The sequence below is a fragment of the Dioscorea cayenensis genome, chromosome 19, assembly GCF_009730915.1.
Source record: "Dioscorea cayenensis subsp. rotundata cultivar TDr96_F1 chromosome 19, TDr96_F1_v2_PseudoChromosome.rev07_lg8_w22 25.fasta, whole genome shotgun sequence".
Taxonomy (NCBI): Eukaryota; Viridiplantae; Streptophyta; class Magnoliopsida; order Dioscoreales; family Dioscoreaceae; genus Dioscorea; species Dioscorea cayenensis.
In genome coordinates, this window is record NC_052489.1 from 29,995,865 (window position 1) to 30,019,049 (window position 23,185).

Genomic DNA, 23,185 nt, shown 5'->3' on the forward strand with positions numbered 1-23,185 from the left:
TGGAAAGTAAAACATACGATCTTTTCTAACCGGAAAAAAAAAAAAAAAATATGAGGCTCATATTATAAACTCAAACCTGTATTGAGAGGTTAAAGTTGTAAGTTCAAACCTACGCTATGATCTCACCGGTAGAATGTGAGGCTCAAGTTATAAATTTGATTTTATAAAAAAAAGGCTTAGGTTGTAAGTTTAAATTTACGTTAATATCTGTTATCATTATTTTGCAATAAAAAAGAATTTTGATTTTAAATAATAAAAGTCCCTTATTTTAAATTGTACGACTGGGCTATATATATATATATATATATGTTTTTCCTCCGTGTATACATATATGATATATGTGGGTGTGGGTGGGGTAAAGAATAAGGAATATTTTAAGATGAACTATTTATCAATTTTCTTTTCAATAATGTTTCATTTTCATTATGAAATTAAAACAACCAATGAACTCAGAAGTATATGTTTTTTATAGGATAATATGAAAAACATTTTCTTAAAATTCCAATTTGTAGAATCATAAATTAAAAGAAATATATTTCCATTTGATGTTTTGAATCACTCATCTATATATAATATTAAAATAGATGTAGAATCTACTCCTAGAGTTTTTTAAAGAACAATTTTATTTTTTTTAATAATATTAAAATTTTAATTTATATTATTTATAATATTAATAATTAAAAAACATTAATTACACCTAATTATGTTTAAAATAAATATCTATAAAACATTTGAAATGCAAAACATAAAATAATTTATATAGTAAAATTTATTTAATTATATTATTTTATATATAATATTGTCTCAAAATCCTTACAAAATTCCGATGCGAATTCTGAAAAAATACCTAATAAAATACTATGTTTAATTAACATGCATTTGATTTAAATATCTCAAATATTTCAAAAGAAAAATTTTGTGAATTAAAGAAAAAAAAGCTGAGGCTAAAATTTTTGAGCTTGAATTCTTGATGATGGAAAATATTTAGCTTAAATATACCAAAGTTTGATTTAATCAATAATAATTAATAAAATTTTGTCAACAATAATCCCATTCCATAAGCCCAAACCGCATTTCACAACTGAATTTTAAATTTCCACAAAAAATTAACATAAACCATCCAACCAAACCTTAGCTTACATTGAGTAATACAGCATGTTCAATAACAACTAATAAGCAAAGAATAGATTCCGCAAGTATCAACCACACGATATTATGCACATTCATTCATCATATTATTAAGAACTTGCACACTGAATTCATGTCCATATGCACAGGCAACCTAAAAAGAAACTAATCAGAGAAATAGAGACAGGCCAGCAATTCGCAATAGCATCACTGCATCAGTTAAACCATTAACAAAGCAAACCAGTAATACCGATATGAACTTAAGAAGGATGAAGCAGCACTTCATGAACTGGTAGTTTTCCCAAATCACTGTGATACAGCAGGGACCTCTGCACCAGTATTATCCTCAGAAAAAACTTTGGCAATCCTCTGAGTGGGAACAAGAGGCAGGTAGGCTGAGACCGTATATCCACAGTCAGCTGCATGGCAGACAGCCTGGTTATACTTCTCAGACCAGTAAGCAGCGGTTGGAACCATGACGTGTGCCACCTGCGGGAAGAGCGGGAGCCGATTCAATGACTTCCAAGCTGAAACCGCACACCGTTCAGCTGCTGGCTCATACTTGGTATACAGATCCTTGGCTGCTGGCTCGCACTTGGTATAGGCAGACTTTGCCATACCAGTAGCAGTGCCAACCACACCAGTCCGCTGAACCTCTCCGGCCACAGACCTGGCCACCTCTGGGGCCTTCTGCACGACAGTGTAAGCCTGAGTTGAAGCATCCTTCACCAATGAAGGCATGCGTTTCCCCAGATCACATACTGATTCATCCATCTGAAAACAACATAAACCATACAATCAAGAAGAAGTGCATAAACTTGTCAGGCAGTACAGCAAATGATTAACAGGGCCGCCAGAATTAATTCAGATACTATTGTGTTCAGCATAAAGATAAGAAGGAGCAAGGTCCCAAGTCATGTGATCTTTGTTTGGCCTAATCTGTGAACGAACACATGAATCAGATGCCAATTTGCAATCATCAATTCCCATAATGATTATCAATTGAAACATAAAAGGAAAAGAAGTTGATATATGCTAAAAGATTTAATAACCATGCCCTACAACTATTTAAAAAAACTCTTTGGCTTTTGTAGTTATTTTTATTAGTTTCACAATGAGTATGTTGGGAATGACCCTCTATTCCATGGTGACAAAATAGCAAAGACTACATTGAAGGAGAAAATTCAGCAAATGGATTTATGAAGTCCAACCCCATCTCATCTAGCAGGAAGCATGTAAGCAGAGCAATGTTACATCAATTCTGATACATGTGGACTCTTAGCAAAAAATTCTGATACATGTGGAGCATAACCACATAAGAATAAACTCAACAACCTCTAGTGTTACAACTTAATACCACCACAAACAAAATGTCAAAATCACATCAGCTTAGCCAACAAGAAAAAATGACCTAAACCTAATACAATATCCAAAAACAAGAATCTCACTGAGAAAATTGAAAAGAACTTTAATTAAGTAGTAACACAAAATTTATTTAACGCTCATAAGCATTGGCAAGGATCATTGATTCTGCTAATCATGAATTGATAATATAAAGTGTGAATGAATGCAAAACTAGACGGGTGGAAGAGAAAGACCTTCCGATCAACAAACTTGAGAAGGCCAAAGGGAACATCATAGAACTTGTTATAGACAGGACGGACAACAGTCTTGACAGTGCCCTCAACGCTCTGCACGCCAGATTTCAATGGCCCAGCGTTCTCCTTCGCATATTCATACAGCTTTGAAAAACACAACAACGCCTGGATTGCAGCTACGTGGACAAAACCCAAGTACTTTAGCGTCTGCTCCTCCTCCTGAGTCTAAAAACATCACAAACTATAAATTAGAGATCAAATTGATTTCTTTTTTTTTTTTGGAAAATCACGTCCTTTGATCAAAATCATATTTTGGAGAAACCCTAATATAAGATCAAACAGTCAGGCAATCAAGTAACAGGACAAGAAAACATTGCTATCCAGACGAACCAGGTCAAATCCTTACAAAAAAAAAAAAACTGAGAGCTAATCAACAACGAAAATTTTTACAGAAAAAATTCAAGAAAAATCCGTTTTCTAACAAAATTCTAAACCTAAAATAGATTTCTGATAGATCACATACAAATAAACACCTTAAATTCAAATCAAACCAAATTCCAAAAACAAGAAAACAACGATTCCGGAACAAGATTAGAATTCCTTACGATCCGATCGCCTTGCACATCCGAAACGGCCATTGATCCAAGAATTCAATCGATTCCGAAACCCTAGGAAGAATTATAGACAAACCCAATGAAGGTTTTGGGACAGAACTCAGGCTTTTATAGAAGTAAACTAGCTCGCTCCCAGCCGTTGGATCCTACGAGATCGGACGGTTAACACGCGGAACCCGTTTGTTCCCATTAAAGGCCCACTTAAATCGGCTACTTCGAGGCAAAGGCTTAATCACACCCGTTAAATTGAATTCTCAAAGTTTAAAAATAATTCGATGGACGACACGTGGAATTTTTACAATTAAGAGACGGGAAAATTTTACGTGGGCCCCCGTGGTCTTCGTGAATATCAACGGCGATGACTCGTTGCTTCTAGAAGGAAATAAACATTTAAATAATTTAAAATTTTAAATAATTAATATTTATGATTAAAAAAAAACGAGGATTATTTTTAACTCTCCTCCGTGCTAATCATGAACATGAAAATGACTTGAATTTCTGTTTTAAAAACAGAACACACACTTTGGCACGCCAACGAAACGCACCGAACGTGTGAATCAGGAGTTTTCAGACTTTTTTATATTTAATTAATTTTTAATTTTTAAATCAAGCTGGTGCGAAAATTATTAAATTAGAATTTTAAATTTTCATTAAAAATTCCCCTTTTCTTTATTATTTTTTATTTTTTAAAATTGGATTTATTTCAATTGATATCGGATCATGTTGTGCATCTCGAGGCGGTGGCGGGAAGTGGTGCATCGAGATTCGAAATAGTGCGGATCTCGAAGCAGAATGGAGGGAAAAGGTTTGAGGGATGGAGGAATGATCGAAGATGGCGGCCATGGCGGAGGTGCAGAGACGAGCCCTCGCAGAAGCCTTCGGCGCCTCCTCCTCCGACGACGACGACGGTGAAGTAGGCTATGGCGATGGCGATGATCATCGGACTCTTGGTCGGGAGAAAAAGCTCGGCGAGATGATTCCCGTATGGGAACCAATCTGTGAAGTCAATGGCCTCTGGCTTTGCCGGGAGTTTCTCTCTGAGAACGAGCAGCACTGGCTCTTATCATCCATCCGCAAAGGTTTGCGTTCTTTCAAATCCCTCTCCTTAATCTCAGAATTCAATTTCTCTAAAAATTTTTTTTTCTGGATTTCAATCCTTTTATTTGTTATAGCAGAAGGGTGGTTCAATGGAGGTTCATTCAATCAGGTGAGCTCGAGTTCATCTTTGTTTTTGTTTTTGTTTTTTTGTTTTTTTGTATAGAAATCCAATTGATGGATGTTGTAGGCAATGAGATTTGGGGAAATTCCAGAATGGGCAAAAGAACTTGCTGGATTTGTTCGTGAGGCTGTGTGTTTTAGCACAGTAGAAGATCAGCCCTTGCCTTCGGATTTGCTGTGGAGGGAACCTCTCTTTGATCAGTTGATTGTGAATGTCTATGAACCAGGTGAGGTGCGAACTTTACTTTCTCATGCTATTTATTGGTTATAGAAGGAAAGTATTTGGGCAGAGTTCATTAGATTGAATCAAGCTTTTGGATTGAACGAATCTGTTTAACTTGAGCTTTTGTTAGTATGCTTTTAATCAATGTGTTGCTTTGATTTCATGCAAGTATCAATATGTTACTTTTAATCAACATGAGCTTTTAATCTCAACTCCAATGAAACAAGGATTTCCTTCACAATAATGGATTTGTGGGCCTGGTTTATATCACTCTATTTTAGACCTTTCTAAATTATTGATGCCATTGCATAGTTTAAGCTTCTGCAATATTCTTCATCAAGCTGTTAGTAGAACTTTAGGAGTATAGACGTTATTCAAACATGACAATTGTGACGGTTGGATTGTCAACATAGTCCTTACATTTAATGCAAGTGTATTATATTTGAACACTAATTGAATCTCAACCCCAATGAGACAAGATGTTCTTCACTGTATATCTTTACAAAAAGAGTTCTCCTTGGCTGAAGGTTTCCTTGGGCTGTTTGTTCATATATGTTTCATATGCGAAATGTGTAAACCAATCTAAAGGATCTCAAGCGCTAATAAATGATAGGAGTTCACATCATTACCATATAAATCTTCTAAATCATATTGTTTACCAGACGGAATTGTGCATTGATAAGACTGTTAAAGGATCTCTCTATGGTTCTAGTATTTAGAATATAAGGTGTAAATTTATCAATTTAATTTCAATGATACCACACAGCAGGAGTCTGGAAAATACAATTCTTTGCATACATATGGCACTGAAGTTTTGTTTATATTTGTTGTTGCTTACTGTAAAATGTGAATAATAAAGATGAGAGCTTTGAAGTTTGAAGTTAAAAGATGTTCAGAAACTATAATTGTGCTGCCTGCTGGAGAAATAAAGTTCTTCCAGCCGCCTAGCACTTTAACTTGTTGATTCAGATCCTTTTGTGTATGTAGGGCATCTGTGCTCATGTGGACTTGATGCGCTTTGATGATGGAATTGCCATTGTCTCTCTAGAGTCTACATGCGTGATGCATTTTACAAGGTCCAAAGAGGAGTCTGACAACAAAGAGTTGGAAGAAGATCCTTCCCAGAGGGTCCCTGTTTTACTGACTCCAGGATCGTTGGTTCTCATGTCAGGGGAGGCACGATACCTATGGAAGCATGAGATAAACCGTAAGCCAGGATTTCAGCTGTGGGGAGGAAAAGAAATCCAACAAGAGAGGAGGACATCTGTAACTTTAAGAAAGCTCCACCCACAGCACAATTCAGGCTGAATTTCCTGAAGTCAGTCTGGTACGTAGGTTCTTTTTCTGTTGCACTCAAACTACAAAGTAACTCCCGCTGGAGATATTCTTTCGATACATTGATTCGCTTTGGGAACAGAATGAAATAGTTGTTCTACTATAATGTTAATGACCTGCAGAGTCGATTTCTTCAAAAAATATGTGGTAGAAAAAACTCTGTTGGTTGCCTCTTCATAGGCCCTCAGTTAGTACTCTTGATTTGATATATGATCATATAGAAAGATTGATCAGTCTACCTAGTGATTAGATGTTCTGTTACAATATACCTTTGCTGAATGACTAGTTTTTGGTCTTTTGTTTTTAACTCATAGATAATATGATTAGATGATTCATGTGCTATTTAATTCTCTCTGATGTTTGATCTTTTAGATCGTCTTGTCTGGCTTTATTTCATATGAATGACATAGCTACCATCTCTCTACCTGCACTATGGTAGTTTTATTTCTTTGTTTGTTGTCATGAAGTAATTTGCCTTAAGTTCCATATAGACTTGCGGCTGGCTCATTGCAGGAACATCTGTTCAACTTCATGCAGGAAACATCCTTATCAACACAAGACTAAATGATAATCAAGATGACACATGACACATGAATGAATAACAATGTTAGGTAGTTCTTCTACGATATGCAGATATGGAATTTATTGCACCACATCTTCATTGGTTCAGAAATAGATCAGTATTTGGCTTGAGTCTCTTGTAGTATTTATGAATTCCTAGGCAGTAACAATTACTATTCAAGGTGTACAGGTGAAGGTATTCTAGATTTCACTTTTGTCTTCAAGTCATCAATGAACTTATGCAGAATACTATTATTGTAATTGATAGCTGTGAGTTCATTATTTAGAAAATTTTATGGATATGCAGCTAAATAACAGATAAAGGTATTGTTGATTGATCAAATTCATTGAATTCAAGAAACAGACAAATTAATTGGAGGACCACAGCAGAGTGAGTGCTCAGCAATCTTCTGATATCTTCTACATAAATCTTTCTTCAGCTTTTGCAGCTGTTATGCACTTAAATTCCACAAATGGGTTTTCCCTTTTGATTGAATTTTTACTCGTTTTGCTTTGTTTGAATCCCAGGCTGGCTGGAGACCACAACCATAAACTACTCTTATTTCTTTTCTCTTGTATTGAATCTTGTTATTACAAATGAGCTCATTGCATGTGGACTTGTCTCAATTTCAGATGGGGAACTTTCCCAGAAATTGCAAGTTGTGAGTTTTATTAGTTTATTGCAAAATTATTGCATAGCTGGCTTCCCTGAAAATAATAATAATAATGATAATGATAATTCAATGATTACAGGTAGCATTCAAGTATTACATCATTTCATGGATGGGAGATATCCATGGATGAAATATCCATAGATGAGAATATCCATGTTTAAGTGTTTAGTTGGAGGGATTTAATAGTAAGGATAAAGATTGTTTGGTGTTTGGTTAGAGGGATAAGGATATATGTAAATATTGGGATATCCATTTTTAAGTATGTATTTGATTTAAATAATGGATATTAATAGATAAATTTTTAATTTATTTAGTGTGAAATATTTTTAATGGATTATTAATTAATAACATAATAAACGGAAACTATTACGTAGAAATAATTATGAATAACCAAAAGGTTAAAAACTAAGAATGTACTTTCAAATTATCATTAAAAAATATTTTAAAATTGTTTAATTTAATTTAATTAATGGATGATATTTTTAATTTATTTAAATTTAAATATTTAGGAAGTATTTAAATAACATATAATTAATAAAAATATATTTTATTTATTTAGTTTAAATTATTTTAATGGATTATTATGAATAAAATATTTATTTATTATTTAACTTAATTTTTTAGTTGAAGTTAATTAGTTTAAAATATTTATATAGATGGAAATGGATGAGAGAAGGAGAGAGAGAAAGGGATGAGATGGTGGGATGAGTGGCATCCCAGCAAATTGGTGGGACGCCACTCATCCCATTTTCAGGGATAGGGGACATCCCCATCCAGCCCCATCCAGGAAACCAAACACCCGGATGGGGCTGTAGCCCTGGATATTCCATCCCTATCCTTGGATATCCAGGGCACCAAACACTACCTTCATGTTTGTTTAGGATGTCTTTTATATTCATTATACATTAATGGCATTTTCATTCTATTATATCACACACGGCATCATAGAATTTACCTTTATATATTCATCCCAGTGGTTTTTTTTTCCCTAACAGAAAATTTAAACCAGTAAATTCAAGCAATTTGTAACAATCAGAACTACTCAGGCATTATTTTTTATTTAAAAAATTACAAAAAATGATTTACTTTCAAAGCACAGTTGAGGATATACTTGTTGAGAATTTAAGATTTACCTGTGGATTGTTTATCTACAAAAAAAATAAAAAAAAATAAAAAAAAAAACATACACACACGCATAAATAGTAAAATTATTATTTTTTATTTCATACATTGCTGTTAATATCCCCGGTAATGGATTTAATGGAGGGGTTATTTCCAGTGAAAGGAAGATAATGTAAAAGATTTTTATTACATATTAATTAAGGCTAAACTCTGAAGGCAGTGGGCTACATAAAATTTTTTTTTTTTTTTACTAATTTTTATTTTATAGTTCTTGCCTTCTTGGTGTGGCATCAACATCACAGGACCCACACCTTGATATCATGTTGAACAACAAAGGTTAGGCTGGAGGCCTTCATTGGTCCATGTTGATGAAGATTCACATTTCATGTGCCTCCATAAAGTCCCAAATAAATTCACCATCTCCATCTCCATCTCCATTCACCACCACCACCAAAAAACAAAACAAGATGCTAATAATTTCTTGGTCCCTAGAGACAGTTGCACAAAAATACCATTTCCCATATCCTTTTCTTCTTCATCTCTCTGTCTTTCTATTCTTTGTTTCCGCTTTGTAATGTTTACTACTAAGATGAAAAAAAAAAGGAACCTCAAAAAGTTCACCAACCACCAACCACATTATTAATATATTAACAATAAGTGATCATCTAAGCTTGCCTCTAAACATTTAACTATAATTATACTTGATCATCTAAACGAAAGCACTTATTCCCGGACAAAGCACTATAATTTACAATCACTAAAGCTAAACAATCATTATCAACATCTATGAACACATAATTCAAGCAAATAGGCCTTATAATTTTACAGATCAACAATATAAAAGTATATATAAAAAGTGTGGGAATAGCATCAAATCCAGGCATTGGTATTGATATGACACTACGTTAGACATCCAAATTTTTGCAGTAATGTAACATCCAAGCAAAACTAAACATTTTCTCTCTTTGTGAGAAGAAAGAGTACAAGTGTTAAGCTATGTAAATCAAACAATTAATTCACTGCATAAACACAACAGAGAAATCTTATGATGTTGAGTTATACTATGAAACATTCAATCTAAACAATCACAACAGAGAAAAAGAAGAACTGTGCTGTTGTTACAACCAATAATGGCCACAAAAATCAAAGTGAACATCACAAAAGACATCACATTTGCATTCAAAGAAATCTTTTGAGAAGGAAACCAAATTTATGAAAACAATTTCTGTTGAATTGGGTTATAACTTGAAACATTCAAATCTAAACAATCACAGGAAAAAAAAAAACAAGAAATTAATCAGCAAAAACTCAAAGCAATATCAAGAGCAGGAAAACAAATTCATGAAAAGACTAAATTTGAACAATCACAGCAGAAAACCAGAAAAATTAATCAGATCTTGTACAAAAGAATGACGAAGAATGAATGAATTACGCTAATTTTACAACCAACCGTTACCAAAAATCAAGCAAAAATCACAAAAAAAGAAATCACATTTAGATTCAAAGCAATCTGATGAACAGGAAAAGAAATTCATTTATACAACAACAATAACATAAATAGTAATACAACAACAATGATATATTTCCCTAATTAAAACAAATCATAGCAGCAATAGCATCAATAGAACACAAGAACCAGATCCATCCGGGGGATAAGAGTATATAACCTAAAACTCAAAGAGAAAGAGGGAATGAGTGATAAAAGTTCAAACTTTAGTGGCGGCATCGAGTGATGGCGGAGCAACCGCGGGAATAGGGATTCGCCTGGCCACCGGCGCGGCAGTTGTAGTACGACGCACCACGGCGAGAGCATGGCACGACGTCCCTCCGCAGCGCGCCGTAGCTGATGTAGCCGGAGGTTGCGAGGATCCGGCGATAGGTCTCGGATCCGAGATCGAACTCCTCCCCGGCAAGGCACTCAGCGATTGTGCCACGGCAGACGGATTTGGTCGGGATCCAGCCCAGCTCGTGGCCGAAGTGGTTCCCGCCGGCGAATGCGCCAGCGATGGTGGCCGAGATGAGCAGGATGAGGAGTGGAATGGCGGAAAGGCGGCTCCTTTTGGCCATTTGGGGCTCGTTTCTCTCACTACAAGAGCAAGCTCTCTCTCTCTCTCTCACACAGTGTATCTCTAGAGAATGGAGAGCTTTTTAGAGGAGTGATGTTATAAGAGGAGATGATAAGGTTATTGGGCATGGCTTTTGAATTAATTACGATTTTACCTTTTTTCTTTTTCTTTTTTCCAAAAATAAAAATTATTTTCATATTATCTCACATTTGGTGGCGGGAGGGAGTGTAAGCGCGGTGAAATTATTATTCGAGGGTTTTATTATATATATAATATATATATATATAAGTCCAGGTAAATTTGATTATTTTGAAATGTGATTTAATATATTTATTTATTTACTTTTTGCAATATGACTCATAGCTTGGGTGATCTTAAAAAAATATTATTTATGGCTAATATATTTTGTAAAACAGGGTCATTAAATAAACTGTTACTATATTGAATGTCTGTTACTTAAAGGTAAATTATGAAAATTTTCAAAATATTTTTTTCCCCAATTCATCTAATTTTACAATTTTTTATGGTTGGTACCTGTTGCACATACAAATTGCATTATTAACATCATGCATTTAGATAGTATTCATGCATTTTTCCTAGTCTTTATTATTATTTTCCCTTTCTTTTTGTACAAACTACTCTTTCTAGTTGTTTTAATTGTAGGAAGCAGGAATTGAAACTGAAGACTGGGGAAATCCATAACCTGCCTGTGTACTACGAAAAGTACCTGTGGACTGTAAAGTGGCTGGGGCCCAGCTTCTATCTTTTGGATATAAAAGGATCAGAATGTGACTTTAGGGAAACAAGGAAGGCTGGGAGAAAAGGGCTGGCGGCTGGAAAGGGAAAAAGAAAGATCTGAAGACCTGGAGAGAGTTGAAGAAGGGAGGAGAGCTGGAAATTTAAGATCAAACCTTGTAGACATCATAGGGAGTCCTCTCAGCTTGTTGTGCTGCTTTCTGCAGACTTTCTTTTCTTTCTATCTTTTTCTTTGTAACTAAGATGGTGTGTGAGTAGAACTTTTCTTAGGTTTGGGATTAGCCCAAGGTGTTATGTGTTTGATGTGTTAATACATTTTGTATGGATCTTTTTATGCTTAATGGTAGATTTCTTGAGTTGATTTCGATTTGTGTCAAAAGCTTGTGATTGTGAAAGCATTGCTTGCTATCTTAGAGATCTAGGTTAGCGAGAAGATAACCTCGGGTCTTGGAACCTCATTAATCACCCTGAACCTGCTGAAAGGTAGTTCTTGAGGGCTCATTGCTTAATCACTGTTTTTATTCAGGTTTTGAGAAGGGTTTATCTACCACGAAAGTAGGAGGTAGCCTTGATCAAGCATAACTTGTTGTCTCTTGAAAGAGAGTGACAAGTAGCTTAGGATTAATGCCCTTCAAGAGATCTGCCCAAATCTAGTTTAGATCCAGCACATTATTCATGTTATACCTTGTGGTGAGTTCCCAAAACCTAAGTCTATTTTAATCTGAAGAACGATCCACAGCCCTGTGTTCCTTCAGCCTTGATTGTGTTTTATTCCCTGCTTCTTGTTATTTCTAAATCCTACTTTTTTAATTGTCTAGATAATCTCTTGTTGCAATAAATTGGTAATCAATTCTTGGTCCTCGTGGGATCGATACTTATTTACTACTTGGCAAAACTGTGCGCTTGCGGTTGTGCAACAGTACCATAAATATTTTGAATGGTATTGGGTAAAAAAACAATAATTATATATACATATATATTAGATTTTTTTATATGAAAATATTTATATAAGAAATTTAGATCTTATTTAGCTATTAACCAGTAAGAATTAAATTTCTTACTAAAATTTATTAAATTTAATTTAATTACCATATATATATATATATATTTGTTGAAAAACTTTACTTGGGTTGACTATTGCTTCTTTATATGGAAAAAAAAAACACACACACAATGCTTTTATCTTCATGTGAAGGACTTGATGAATGTTTTTATGGACAGGATTCTAAGTTTGTTAAATAATTAATTATCACATAAATGCAAGTGCCTACGAAAAATAAATAAATAAAATAAAATAAATAAATAAATTGTAGTTGATTTGGGATGTGTGTGTGTATATATATATATATATAAATAAAATAAAAATAAAAATAAAAATATACATCTCAGACACAGCTAACAATGTCGGTGGCTACGCGTCCCTTGATAGAACTGTCTTTATCATCACTTTCTAATTTTCTTTTCTTTTGCTTTTACCAAACTTAATTTATGTCAAATAGAGCGCCAACTCTTCAAGCAATGGAACTCCTGCAAGTTGTGTTGTGAACAATCAAATTGCATCTGTTTTCATATGACAAACGCAAAGAAAAAATTAAGGTGATTTATTATATAGATTTTTTTTTTCTTCAAAAACCGACAAACCGTATGTACATTATGAGTGTATACACAAATAAAAAAATTAATCATCTAATTTATATAGCATCATCCAGTGACACAAGATTTAGATAATAAAATTATATTTACAATCAGAGATTCATTACCACCACTAAAATTAGCAAGATTCGAATTTCAAATCTTTTAAATGTTTTATATATATTTTTTACAATAAAATTAATATCACTAACCTATGGTCCTTGAGTTATTATATATTAAATATGGACTCAAATTCATATTCTTGTGAGTTCCAAGTGTGCATACACTAACAGCATATCAACAACTAGAAAATAAAAAGAGCTTATCTCTTTTAATGATTGAATGTGATAAGCTGACATTAACTGTTAGTTTATATAGATATATATTTTTTATGGTAAAGAGTTCACGCGCATGTCAAGATTCATAGATTAGAAAGAATCCACTCATTTTAGTTTTTAACTTCCAATATTTTACTTTGGAGATTCATAATGGATCACAACTCTGTTTTGCACCATCCACTATGAAAACCAACTCAAAACCACAAACTCTGTACAGCTATACTCCAAATTAATGCAATTAGCATTGATGCATGCTTTTAAATGCAAGTTAATTTATACTAAACAAAGTTTTCAAAGGAAGTGCTAACAAAACAATATATATTTATATATATATTGTTATATAAATTGTTAATTTAAATAAATATAATTTTTAGGCCCAAAATCTAACTTTTCAAAATCATCTATTGAGTGTAATTAAATTAATTAATACTTTTTTTGTTTTTTTTACTTGTCACATTTTTTAACTCTTTTTTGTTTCTTTTTACTTGTCATATTAAAAATTTTGTATATCATTAAATATTTTTTTTCCAAGTTTACCATTTAATTTAATATACTTATATAATTTTCAATAAATCACAATCAACTAAGCATGAAATCATATACTTCACTTAGTGAAGTTTTAAATATGAGTAGTTTTGAAAAGTAATAAATTTTTTTATTAAATACATGTTACCAATTATCTTTAACCAATTTTTCTTAATCGGTGTGAATTAGGTAAAGTTGACAACTAAAAAAGGAACGGAGGGAGTATGTTTTGAAAAAGTGTTGTAACTTTTCAATGATGCTATTAAACCAAAAAAATGTGACACTTTACAAACATCTTTTGAGGGTTAATGGTTCATTATAATATTGGTTAATTCAAATCATTTGATGATAGAGGTCATTTTACATTAAAACAACTTTGTCTTCAACATTTCTTTACAAAATAGTGAGGTTTTGGAAAATCACGTTTTTCATAAGTCGTGATCTTCAGTTGTATCTTGGGAGACTGCATAAAACCCTCTTAGAAGATCTTTGTGATAGAGTGCACAAATTATTTTAAGGACAGCGGAAAACATGTCTCCGAATCGATATTGTGTGACAAATCAATATCCTAACCCTATTAATTCAAAATATATATTCCATCTAATTCGTAGGTTTTATAACAAATGTAATTTACACCATCGCCCGAATAAGCGAGTGTCAATATAATTACCTTCCATACCAAAAGTCAAAGATTTGATTATTTTATTTTATTTTATTTTATTGCTAAGATGAGCCGTAGAAAGACAAAAGTGCACATGCATCGGCGAAGCAAATGGGGGCAGAGCCCACGCATACGTGAGATCCGCACACAACCAATACTTACACTCCTAAAAATGTGGTCTCATTCGTGATACGAACTTTTTACTATTTTGTGAAGGATTTTAATAGGGACCCGACTATCAATAGATCACTTAGTAGTTGATAGACTTGCCTCCTTTTCAAAACAAATGTGATTTCAAAATCTTAAAATAAATCAAAATCATTAGTTGTTCATGATTAAATTGAATATATGTAGTCCAGATTTCCATTAAACATTCACCAAGCATTATGAATAATCAACTTTATGACTTCAATTGGATTCGGATCATGACAATAGTTATTTCTTCAATCTGATTATCACATATTGTTGTTTGTGTTGCGGCAAATTAACTTAAAAGATGGAGATTAATATTCAGCAATGTTGTATTTTTTTTTCTCATTCTTTTGTATCAATTCCCAGACTGACTGAAGGGTCTATGATATGTTTAAACCCAAATTCACAACAAATGCGCATCATGCATTAACAGACCTAAAATCTGAGTAGAAATATTCATGATTATAATATTTCAAACAAAATAGTGACATCTTATTATTTTTGTGTTCATCAAACAAAACGGGTTGATTACAACAACAATGTCCTCAAGTAAATGCATGGCATATGTTTTCACTGAGCGATCTTAAGTTTAGCACCATCCAATGTGTTCTTGAGCAACATTGCGACTGTCATCGGGCCAACACCTCCGGGAACTGGAGTCAACCATCCGGCCACCTTACTTGCGCCTTCGAAATCTACATCCCCGACAAGTCTATAGCCTGTTTTCCTGCTTGGGTCATCGACAGAATTCGTCCCGACGTCAATGACTGCGGCACCAGGCTTTAGCCAATCTCCCTTGATCTGTAAACAAAAGTAGATACAGAAAAATGAGCACCATTTAAAGAAACAACTACCATAAAAGAATACTAAGAAACTGAACAAATTATTAACACATTATCATATCATACATGAGCAACATATGCACTAAAAATCATCAGTCACTCAGACTGTTGTGACATAGTAAGAAAGGATATCTAGTAGCAAATATATGAACTAATTTCCTGCTACAGCAATAACAACTAGGGGATAATTTAATTTGCTGTCTGCATATTGTATGAAAGGAAATCAAGCAGCAGAAACTCAAATTTTTTATGTATTATTGGTACCATCATTGCTTGTCCAGCTGCTGCAATAACAATATCAGCTTCTTGAATGATCTTTTCAGAATCAGGAGTGCGGGAGTGAACAATGGTTACAGTTGCATCAGCCTTCAGAAGCAGCAATGCCACTGGCAATCCAACTATATTGCTTCGGCCAACTACAACAGCCCTTTTGCCTCTTACACTAATTCCACTCCGTGAGAGAAGCTCAAGACATCCCTGTATAATGCATGTATCATGGGTTAAAATATGAGTGTCATTGGATTAAAATTTATTCACGCATAACGCAAAAACTTCACAGAACTTAACACTCAAAAAATGTAAGAATTTTGACAGTATGGAATTACAAGTCATAAGAGACTTGGGCGTCAATGAATTCGGGTAGATGAGAAAATGACTATTAACATTAAGTGTTACCTTTGGGGTGCATGGTGTAAATAAAGGATCCCTGCCTTTCATTGCAAGCTTGCCAATATTCAAAGGATGAAATCCATCAACATCTTTCTCAATGCTGATTTCACTCAAGACTTTCTCTTCATTTATGTGTTTCGGCAAGGGAAGCTGAACCAGTATTCCTAAAAACAGAGAAGGGAAAATATATATAGAAAAAACCTTCACTCAAGAAAATCACACATTAATAATTGAGAAATCTAATCAAAGATCCATTCATCCACCCATCCATCAATGCGTCCAGCAAGATAGCTATCACTGTGTATATATATATATATATATATTCAAGAAACTGCATCATTTGGTCCTGAAAATATTTGCATCATTTGGTCCTGAAAATATTTTTAAGTGTTCACCAACTTTTAACAACATTTTCCCTGTCCCTTCACCTCTTACAACGTGTCACTTCTATCTCTATTTCATTAGCCAATCCATCTCTCTATCTCACAACCTTAGCTTAGCATATTTTCTTGGAGTTTTACTAGCATCATCATCTCTCTATTAATCTTTATATATATATATATATATATAAAGAACATTTTCTCACATTATCTAAATGCCCATTCCACTCTCCCTCCATAAATCCACACGCACGCCACAAAAAGAAACACAATTGCTATGTCTTCTCCAAATTTTGAAAACATTCTCTCTGTCTCTAACTTAGAGCTCTCAAAGTTCAATCCTTTATACATATATATATATATATATGAATTTCATAATATCAAACACATAGCAGGAAAAAAAAAGGGAAAGAACATGAAATTCAGATCTATAAACAGGAAGAGCGGAGAGGAAGGACGAACCATGAACATCGGGATTGGCATTAAGCTGATGAACTGTAGCAATGACTTCATCCTCAGAGACATCTTCAGGAAGGTCAATATCAAAGGACTTGATGCCCACCTCGGCACAAGCCTTACGCTTCATCCTCACATAGCTCTGCGAATCCTTTCGCATCCCAACAATCACCACCGCGAGCCCCGGCACCTGAAGATATCCCCAATCCCCCATCAATCCAACAACCCACATCGCATCAAACCAAACAAAACCAAACCTCACCTTCCCGTACTTCTCCAAGAGAGATCGAACTTCATCGGCGATCTCCCCATGGATATCCTTCGCTATGGCCTTCCCATCGATGATCTTCGCCATGGCCAACGAGGAGGAGACGATGGAAGAGCACGAAAGACTTCGCCTTTTTGGGCACAGTGTGTCTTGATAGTCAATAACAATCCCTTCATATCGGATCGGGTTTCAACCCTTTGTGACAAAATATCCGACCCGTTATCCTCATCAGCTTCTTAACGGGTCGGATCATTTTTCATTCCATGTCCAAACCCGTTAAAGTTGTAACTTTTTAAATAAGTCCTTGAAGTTTAGGATATTTCGTCATCTTGCAACTTTTCATGGATATCAAGTTATTAACTGACAAATGAAGAAAGAGTTTTCATTAAACACATCAAAGAGAAGAACTTATTCACTTATTCCAAACTGAATCCATATACAGATCATGATTTATTGATTATAAATCTCATCTAAACACAAACTTGCAGAAAAGTTCTGGATCAGCCAATCCATTATATATATATATATATATGCTGTTTTTTTCTGCAGCATTATATGTATATGATACAAGAAACTTGCAGATACTAATTATAAGCACATGCATGAGAAGTTTATCCACAGGCCTGAGGCCAGTTTTTATCATGCTATGTATGACTCCAAGGTCCCAAGAACATGACTTTCCTTATTGGATCTTCAAAACCCCATCCTTTTCTCCGGTCAAGCTCACCGCAGTTTTGAAGATCATCATCACTTCTCTTTTGGCCAGTCATCTGCTCTGCATGAACCATAGCTGAACTATAAGCTTTTCTTAGCTTATCTCCAACAGTTCTCTTCATTTCATGACTCCAAGTCCCTTCTCCACTTAACTGAGGAGGCTTCATTGCTTAAAGTTTTTGTATTCTCTTAACTTATGGTGTTAAGGGGAATATATAAGCACTGAGAGCATAAGAATAAAGAGCCATCTAGCAATGGTTGCACGACAAGTGTGCGGTGAACCGAAAGGATAAGGTATCGATATTGACTTTGTGGGACAGTGTTTTGTTCGAACATTTCATTATAATGGGCATTCCATTGTTGTTTGTTTGGTCCCTCTCAACATCCAAAGAGCTGGACTTGTCTCCCGCCATGGCTTTATAAAATATTATTTGGAGTCTTTTGAGTTATCCACACTTATCTTTGGAATTAAGTTTATGAACAAAATATATATATAGAGAGAGAGAGAGAGAATTAGATTCTGAAAGGAAAGAGGCATTAATTAATTAGAATATGTTTATTTTATTCTGCTTGAATTGATATGCATATATATGTGGTGCATGTACGTATATGCAGGTTATTTGAATGAGAAGAGCTTGTGATTATAGTGATTGGATGGAGTGAGTGGGGCTCTTGCAAGTTGCAAATGAAAGTTCAGTTATCTTGCAATATTGAGAATGGCCACCTTAAAAGGAATGAATGGAGAACAATAAAAAAGGAAAAAAGAGAATAAAGGAGAATGATTTTTGGCACTTTAATTAGTTTCTTGAATTGGTTTGTAGTATAAGTAGATTGCATTAGATCTCCGAGTTCATCTCCTGTCAATTCCCTCTTATCTTTATATTTGTTTAATATCTAAAGCAAAAGTAACATGTTGCAACTTTGTGGGATATGTTGTTCTATTATTTTGGCATATATATAATGGGAAAAGGATGGATAAACCACTTAGATTAGATTAAAACTCAATTATGATTTTCTTTAAAATTGGAAAAAATAAATAAAAACATGTAAAACAAAGAGAAAGAGCAGTCAATCACAAACAATAAATAGGAAAGGAATTAAACATAACTACTGTCTCATATATATAAGACATGAGTGATGTAGCTAGGTTGTGTCCCTTGAAGTTGTGGAAGGTCTCATTTTTACCTAAATTAATTTTTGTGTTTAGGGACTCAAATAATTCAGGCTCCATCTGATTAAACAGGCTAAATTTTTAAGTTTAGAATTGCAAAAACTTACATTGATTTTTAATAGACGTGCGGTGGGTGTTGAAACTGAAAAAATAAACATATAATTATTGTGTTCAAGCCCGGTATAAATATTGTATTAAGATATTAATATATACTGATTTTTTTTTATTAAAGTTGTTTATTGATAGAAATATTATATTGAGTTAAATGAAAAAATATTGAGTTTCTATTTTATTGTGCGGTACGTGATGCATAAATTATGCTACCAGATTCTTTAGGTTTTTTTTAATATAATTTATAGAAACAATTTCTAGTTTTCAGAATATTATTTGATTGTTTAATTTCTGTTATATATAATTTACATTATGTAAGGTGAATATATACACGAACTCCAAGCTTATGTTTTATTTATTTATTTATTTATTTTATTATTTTTTTACACCACTTAAATTAATTTATCTTTTAAGACTTATTAGAATTAATTGTAGGATTATAAATAGATAATCCTTTTAACGGTTATTTTCTAGAAAAATCCGGTCATACTTTCTCACATCCTCTCATATTATTGTAGGTAGGGTCACCTAATTATTTTTAGTGCCCTTAGGTATCTTATACTTTTTTATCATGTATATTCTTATTTTTTATTCTAATTTATTGTTTTTATTTCAACTGTTTATTTATAGTTGTCTTCTTCATAATAAATGTTTAGTAGTTTGCTCCTTTTAAAAAAAAAAAATTTAAAAATACAATCCAAATTATTCCAAAGTCCAAACAATGAAGCGCCCTTTTTTTAGGTTATCTTTCTATATATTTCATATTATTTAAATTTCATCATTCACCAACTCCATTAAATTAAAGAAAACAAAGTTGTTTCCATGCTTCCCAACATGTTCCATGGAATTTAAGAAGTAAAGTTTTTTACTTTTTACTTTATTAGTGAAAACTTAAATAATCTAATAAGATTAAGGCTTCAAACATATCACTCTCCTGCTTTATATGTGGCCCCAATAAATCTATTCGCAAATTGTCCTTTGGCTAGACTTCTTCAATGTCCACAAGCTCTCACTTTGTCATTCTAAAAATTTTACAGCTCTTTAATTAATTAATCATTCAATCAACCATCAATGTTTTGTTCTTTTACTGAACTTTATAGTTGCTCAGATCTCAACAGGATTATTAAGATAATTCTAACAATAATTAAAATTATTAAAAAAAAACTTATATTAAAAAAAGTATTTGTGCTCGTTTTATTTTAATTGAAGCAATTTATTTATTTATTTATTTTATTTTTTAAAAATAAAAAACACTGTCATAGTGTCATTCCCATTCTCATTCTCATTCTCATGAAAACTCCGGAGTCAGTGATGGCAAAGCAAAGGATAGCAGTAATAAGCTCCACCATGGTTTACACTTGATTCACAGTGTTGTAGCTCATTAATTTTACGAGTAGGGTTGCCACCATTGTTTTTTTTTTGTTTTTTGTCTTGTTCTCAACCTTTGGAGTTTCTCCGTTGGATTTAATGTTTGGATTTTCACACTCGGACCATTCTTATTCACTTTCATCAAGGAACATGATTTAGAAGTCTCTAGTGATTGATAATTAACTTATAAAATGATTTAGAAGTCTCTAGTGATTGATGATTCATTGGTTCTTTCTTTTCTTTTTAGCTGTTTTTTTTTTTCATTCCTAATTTACTTGCTCTTCATTTCTGGTGAATTTTGTTTTGTTTTGTTTTTTTTTTTTTATAAAAATGGATAAACCATAATTTCATTAAAAATAAAAATTACAGAAGAAGCAACAACACAGTCTCAGATCCACCAGCAGTGGAAGAGAACCAAAATAAAGTCACCAGAAAACAAATAAACTAAGAGCCCCCCACAGGACAGGGGGCATCTCCCAAAACAAACAACAGAACTAAACTTCTCCCGTTGGAGAGATATGCTCCGGAGGGACATTGAGCTCCACCTCCTCAGTCGACAAGAATTCCAGGCACCTCTTGATTTTTTTCATGGGCTCCTCAAATTTTACTCTTTTAGCTTCAGGAACGACATTAAACCACATGAGAAGCATGTGAACAATTTTCGCAATAATAGCGTTATGCGAGGCACAAGAAGAAGAGAAAAAACAAGCATTAAACCACATGGTGAATTTTGTTTTCATTTTTGTTTTCATTTTCCGTTGTTTTTTTTTTTATTTTTTTACATTTATTTGCTTTAATAAATATAGCTGTTTATTCATTTTTAAAAATATAAAAATAAAATAAAAATATCTTCATGTCTCTCTATTTTTTTTTACTGGCATACGAATCTTTATTTTTACCTCTACATTTGTTGAAATTATTTTAAAATTTTTTATAATACCAAAATTATCATTAGTCTTTTTTTTATTCTTCTTGTTTATTTTATTTTTTTTCATTATATGCATGTTTCATTTATTATTATTATTATTATTGTTTTTAGAAATCATTCATGTTTATTGTTCTTCCTTTTTTTTTTCTTTGTCTTGCATCATACATTTCATTTTATTTCATGTTTTATTTTTTATTTAGTTTTATATTTGTTGTAGCTGAATATTCATTATTTTTTTCTGTTCTTTTTTTTTTAAATCCTTTTGTTGTAATAAAAAGGTAAAAGTCTAAATAGCTAAAAAAAATTTAAAAAAAAAACTTAGAAAATTGGACAACTAATTAGAAGGACGATTATATAAGTAAAAAAAATGTTCGATAATTGAGAAAAAAACTAACAAAGAAGACAGAATAAATAAAAAAAAAAAGATTATCACCGAATAGCTAAAAGAAATATATAAACATAAGAATAAGAATAAAAAGTATATGTGTAAATATATATGTATAAAAAAAAAATATTTCTAAATAAATTGCACAAAAGAGTTTGGTAATTAAAATATTAGGGTTTTAATTATCCAACTATAATTTGAATCCCCACTCTAACAACCTATGGCTCTCATAGAACAACTTGAGTTTAAATGTAAGCAACTATATCTAAAAAGGGCAAAAACCCCAGAGATTTAAATATGAATAAGAGTGACAACATCTAAGTGAACAATTAATGTTAAAATATGTAAAATTGATCAACTAAATATAAGAATAAAGTGATAGATTTTTTTATTTATTTAATAAAATAGATAAATCACAAAAAAAACTACAACAAACAACATACAAAATGATGAATATAAGAACAGACAAAGGACCAACAATCCACTTAGTATGGGCAACTACACAGTAACCCTGACCTATTGTTTTTCCCTGGGCATAACTCATCATGCTTTGCCAGTTTTTATGAGCTTCTCCGGACTACAAAGAACCCAAGACAAACAATTATATAAAGAAGTTAAATTGAAGCTTAACATCGGTGCTTTGAAGAACCTTATTTTTTCACTGTTCTCTTGCAACCTTCACAGTAAATTAATGAACACCCACAAATAAAACCAAAGTCTATAACGACACATTGAAGTGAAATAAGATAGTATTTTCGGTGGTTGTGACGAGACTTCTCCCCCAGCTGCTACCAATATTAGAATTTAGACACATGGTGAAGAAGGATAAAAGGAAAACCTCATTTGTTTCAGTGATTTTTTCAGTATAGTTAGTAACAATTATGAAAGACCAATTAAATGTGGTTGTTTTACAATTCTTGAATCCATTATGAAGTCAAAACATATTGCATGAAGTTGTTTTTGATTTCCCCTGTAATTACAGAGTGAAAGTTCATTCTTTTAAGTAAAAAAATTTTGTTCTCGCTTGTTCTTACTCTTTCACTCGCTCTCATTATCTCTATACTGAGTCCTTGACATTGTAGTTAATATGTGATCAATGTTTATAATCTAATCTCTAAAAATGGCCATAGAGTTGAAATTTAGAAAAGTCATATAGTGGATGTTAAATGAGTTGTTATATTTAACAACTGTTCATTTGTGTACAATAACTAACAATATATACAGTGCTTAACAATATCTGAGAGTGTAGC

General features: G+C 32.8%; 4 protein-coding genes across 8 annotated transcripts; 1 reads left to right on the forward strand and 3 right to left on the reverse strand.

The window, feature by feature from the left end:
• Window positions 1-1,106: 1,106 nt before the first annotated feature.
• LOC120250289 (stress-related protein-like) lies at window positions 1,107-3,470 on the reverse strand. The gene is made up of 3 exons (XM_039259089.1): window positions 3,332-3,470; window positions 2,727-2,951; window positions 1,107-1,902 (listed from the first exon to the last, which is right to left on the reverse strand). The coding sequence occupies exons 1-3, from the start codon at window positions 3,362-3,364 to the stop codon at window positions 1,435-1,437; spliced, it is 726 nt and encodes a 241-aa protein (XP_039115023.1). The 5' UTR covers window positions 3,365-3,470; the 3' UTR covers window positions 1,107-1,434.
• A 674-nt stretch (window positions 3,471-4,144) lies between these two features.
• LOC120283560 (uncharacterized protein P8A3.02c) lies at window positions 4,145-7,293 on the forward strand. Of its 5 annotated transcripts, XR_005543292.1 has the most exons (6): window positions 4,145-4,419; window positions 4,516-4,547; window positions 4,626-4,790; window positions 5,769-6,108; window positions 6,985-7,068; window positions 7,206-7,293. XR_005543292.1 is itself a non-coding variant. In XM_039290268.1 (5 exons), the coding sequence occupies exons 1-4, from the start codon at window positions 4,173-4,175 to the stop codon at window positions 6,087-6,089; spliced, it is 765 nt and encodes a 254-aa protein (XP_039146202.1). In that variant the 5' UTR covers window positions 4,145-4,172; the 3' UTR covers window positions 6,090-6,108; window positions 6,985-7,290. The 5 variants fall into 5 exon arrangements, 4 of the variants coding, with proteins under 4 accessions (XP_039146202.1, XP_039146203.1, XP_039146201.1 ...); XM_039290268.1 differs by having other exon boundaries at window positions 6,985-7,290; XM_039290269.1 differs by lacking the exons at window positions 6,985-7,068; window positions 7,206-7,293 and adding an exon at window positions 6,630-6,976.
• A 2,653-nt stretch (window positions 7,294-9,946) lies between these two features.
• On the reverse strand, window positions 9,947-10,616 carry LOC120249577 (protein RALF-like 33). Its single transcript, XM_039258130.1, has one exon. The coding sequence runs from the start codon at window positions 10,538-10,540 to the stop codon at window positions 10,187-10,189; it is 354 nt and encodes a 117-aa protein (XP_039114064.1). The 5' UTR covers window positions 10,541-10,616; the 3' UTR covers window positions 9,947-10,186.
• Window positions 10,617-15,108: 4,492 nt separating this feature from the next.
• LOC120249575 (bifunctional protein FolD 2) lies at window positions 15,109-17,414 on the reverse strand. Its single transcript, XM_039258129.1, has 5 exons — window positions 17,253-17,414; window positions 16,997-17,180; window positions 16,161-16,318; window positions 15,750-15,962; window positions 15,109-15,444 (listed from the first exon to the last, which is right to left on the reverse strand). The coding sequence occupies exons 1-5, from the start codon at window positions 17,343-17,345 to the stop codon at window positions 15,214-15,216; spliced, it is 879 nt and encodes a 292-aa protein (XP_039114063.1). The 5' UTR covers window positions 17,346-17,414; the 3' UTR covers window positions 15,109-15,213.
• Window positions 17,415-23,185: the final 5,771 nt, after the last annotated feature.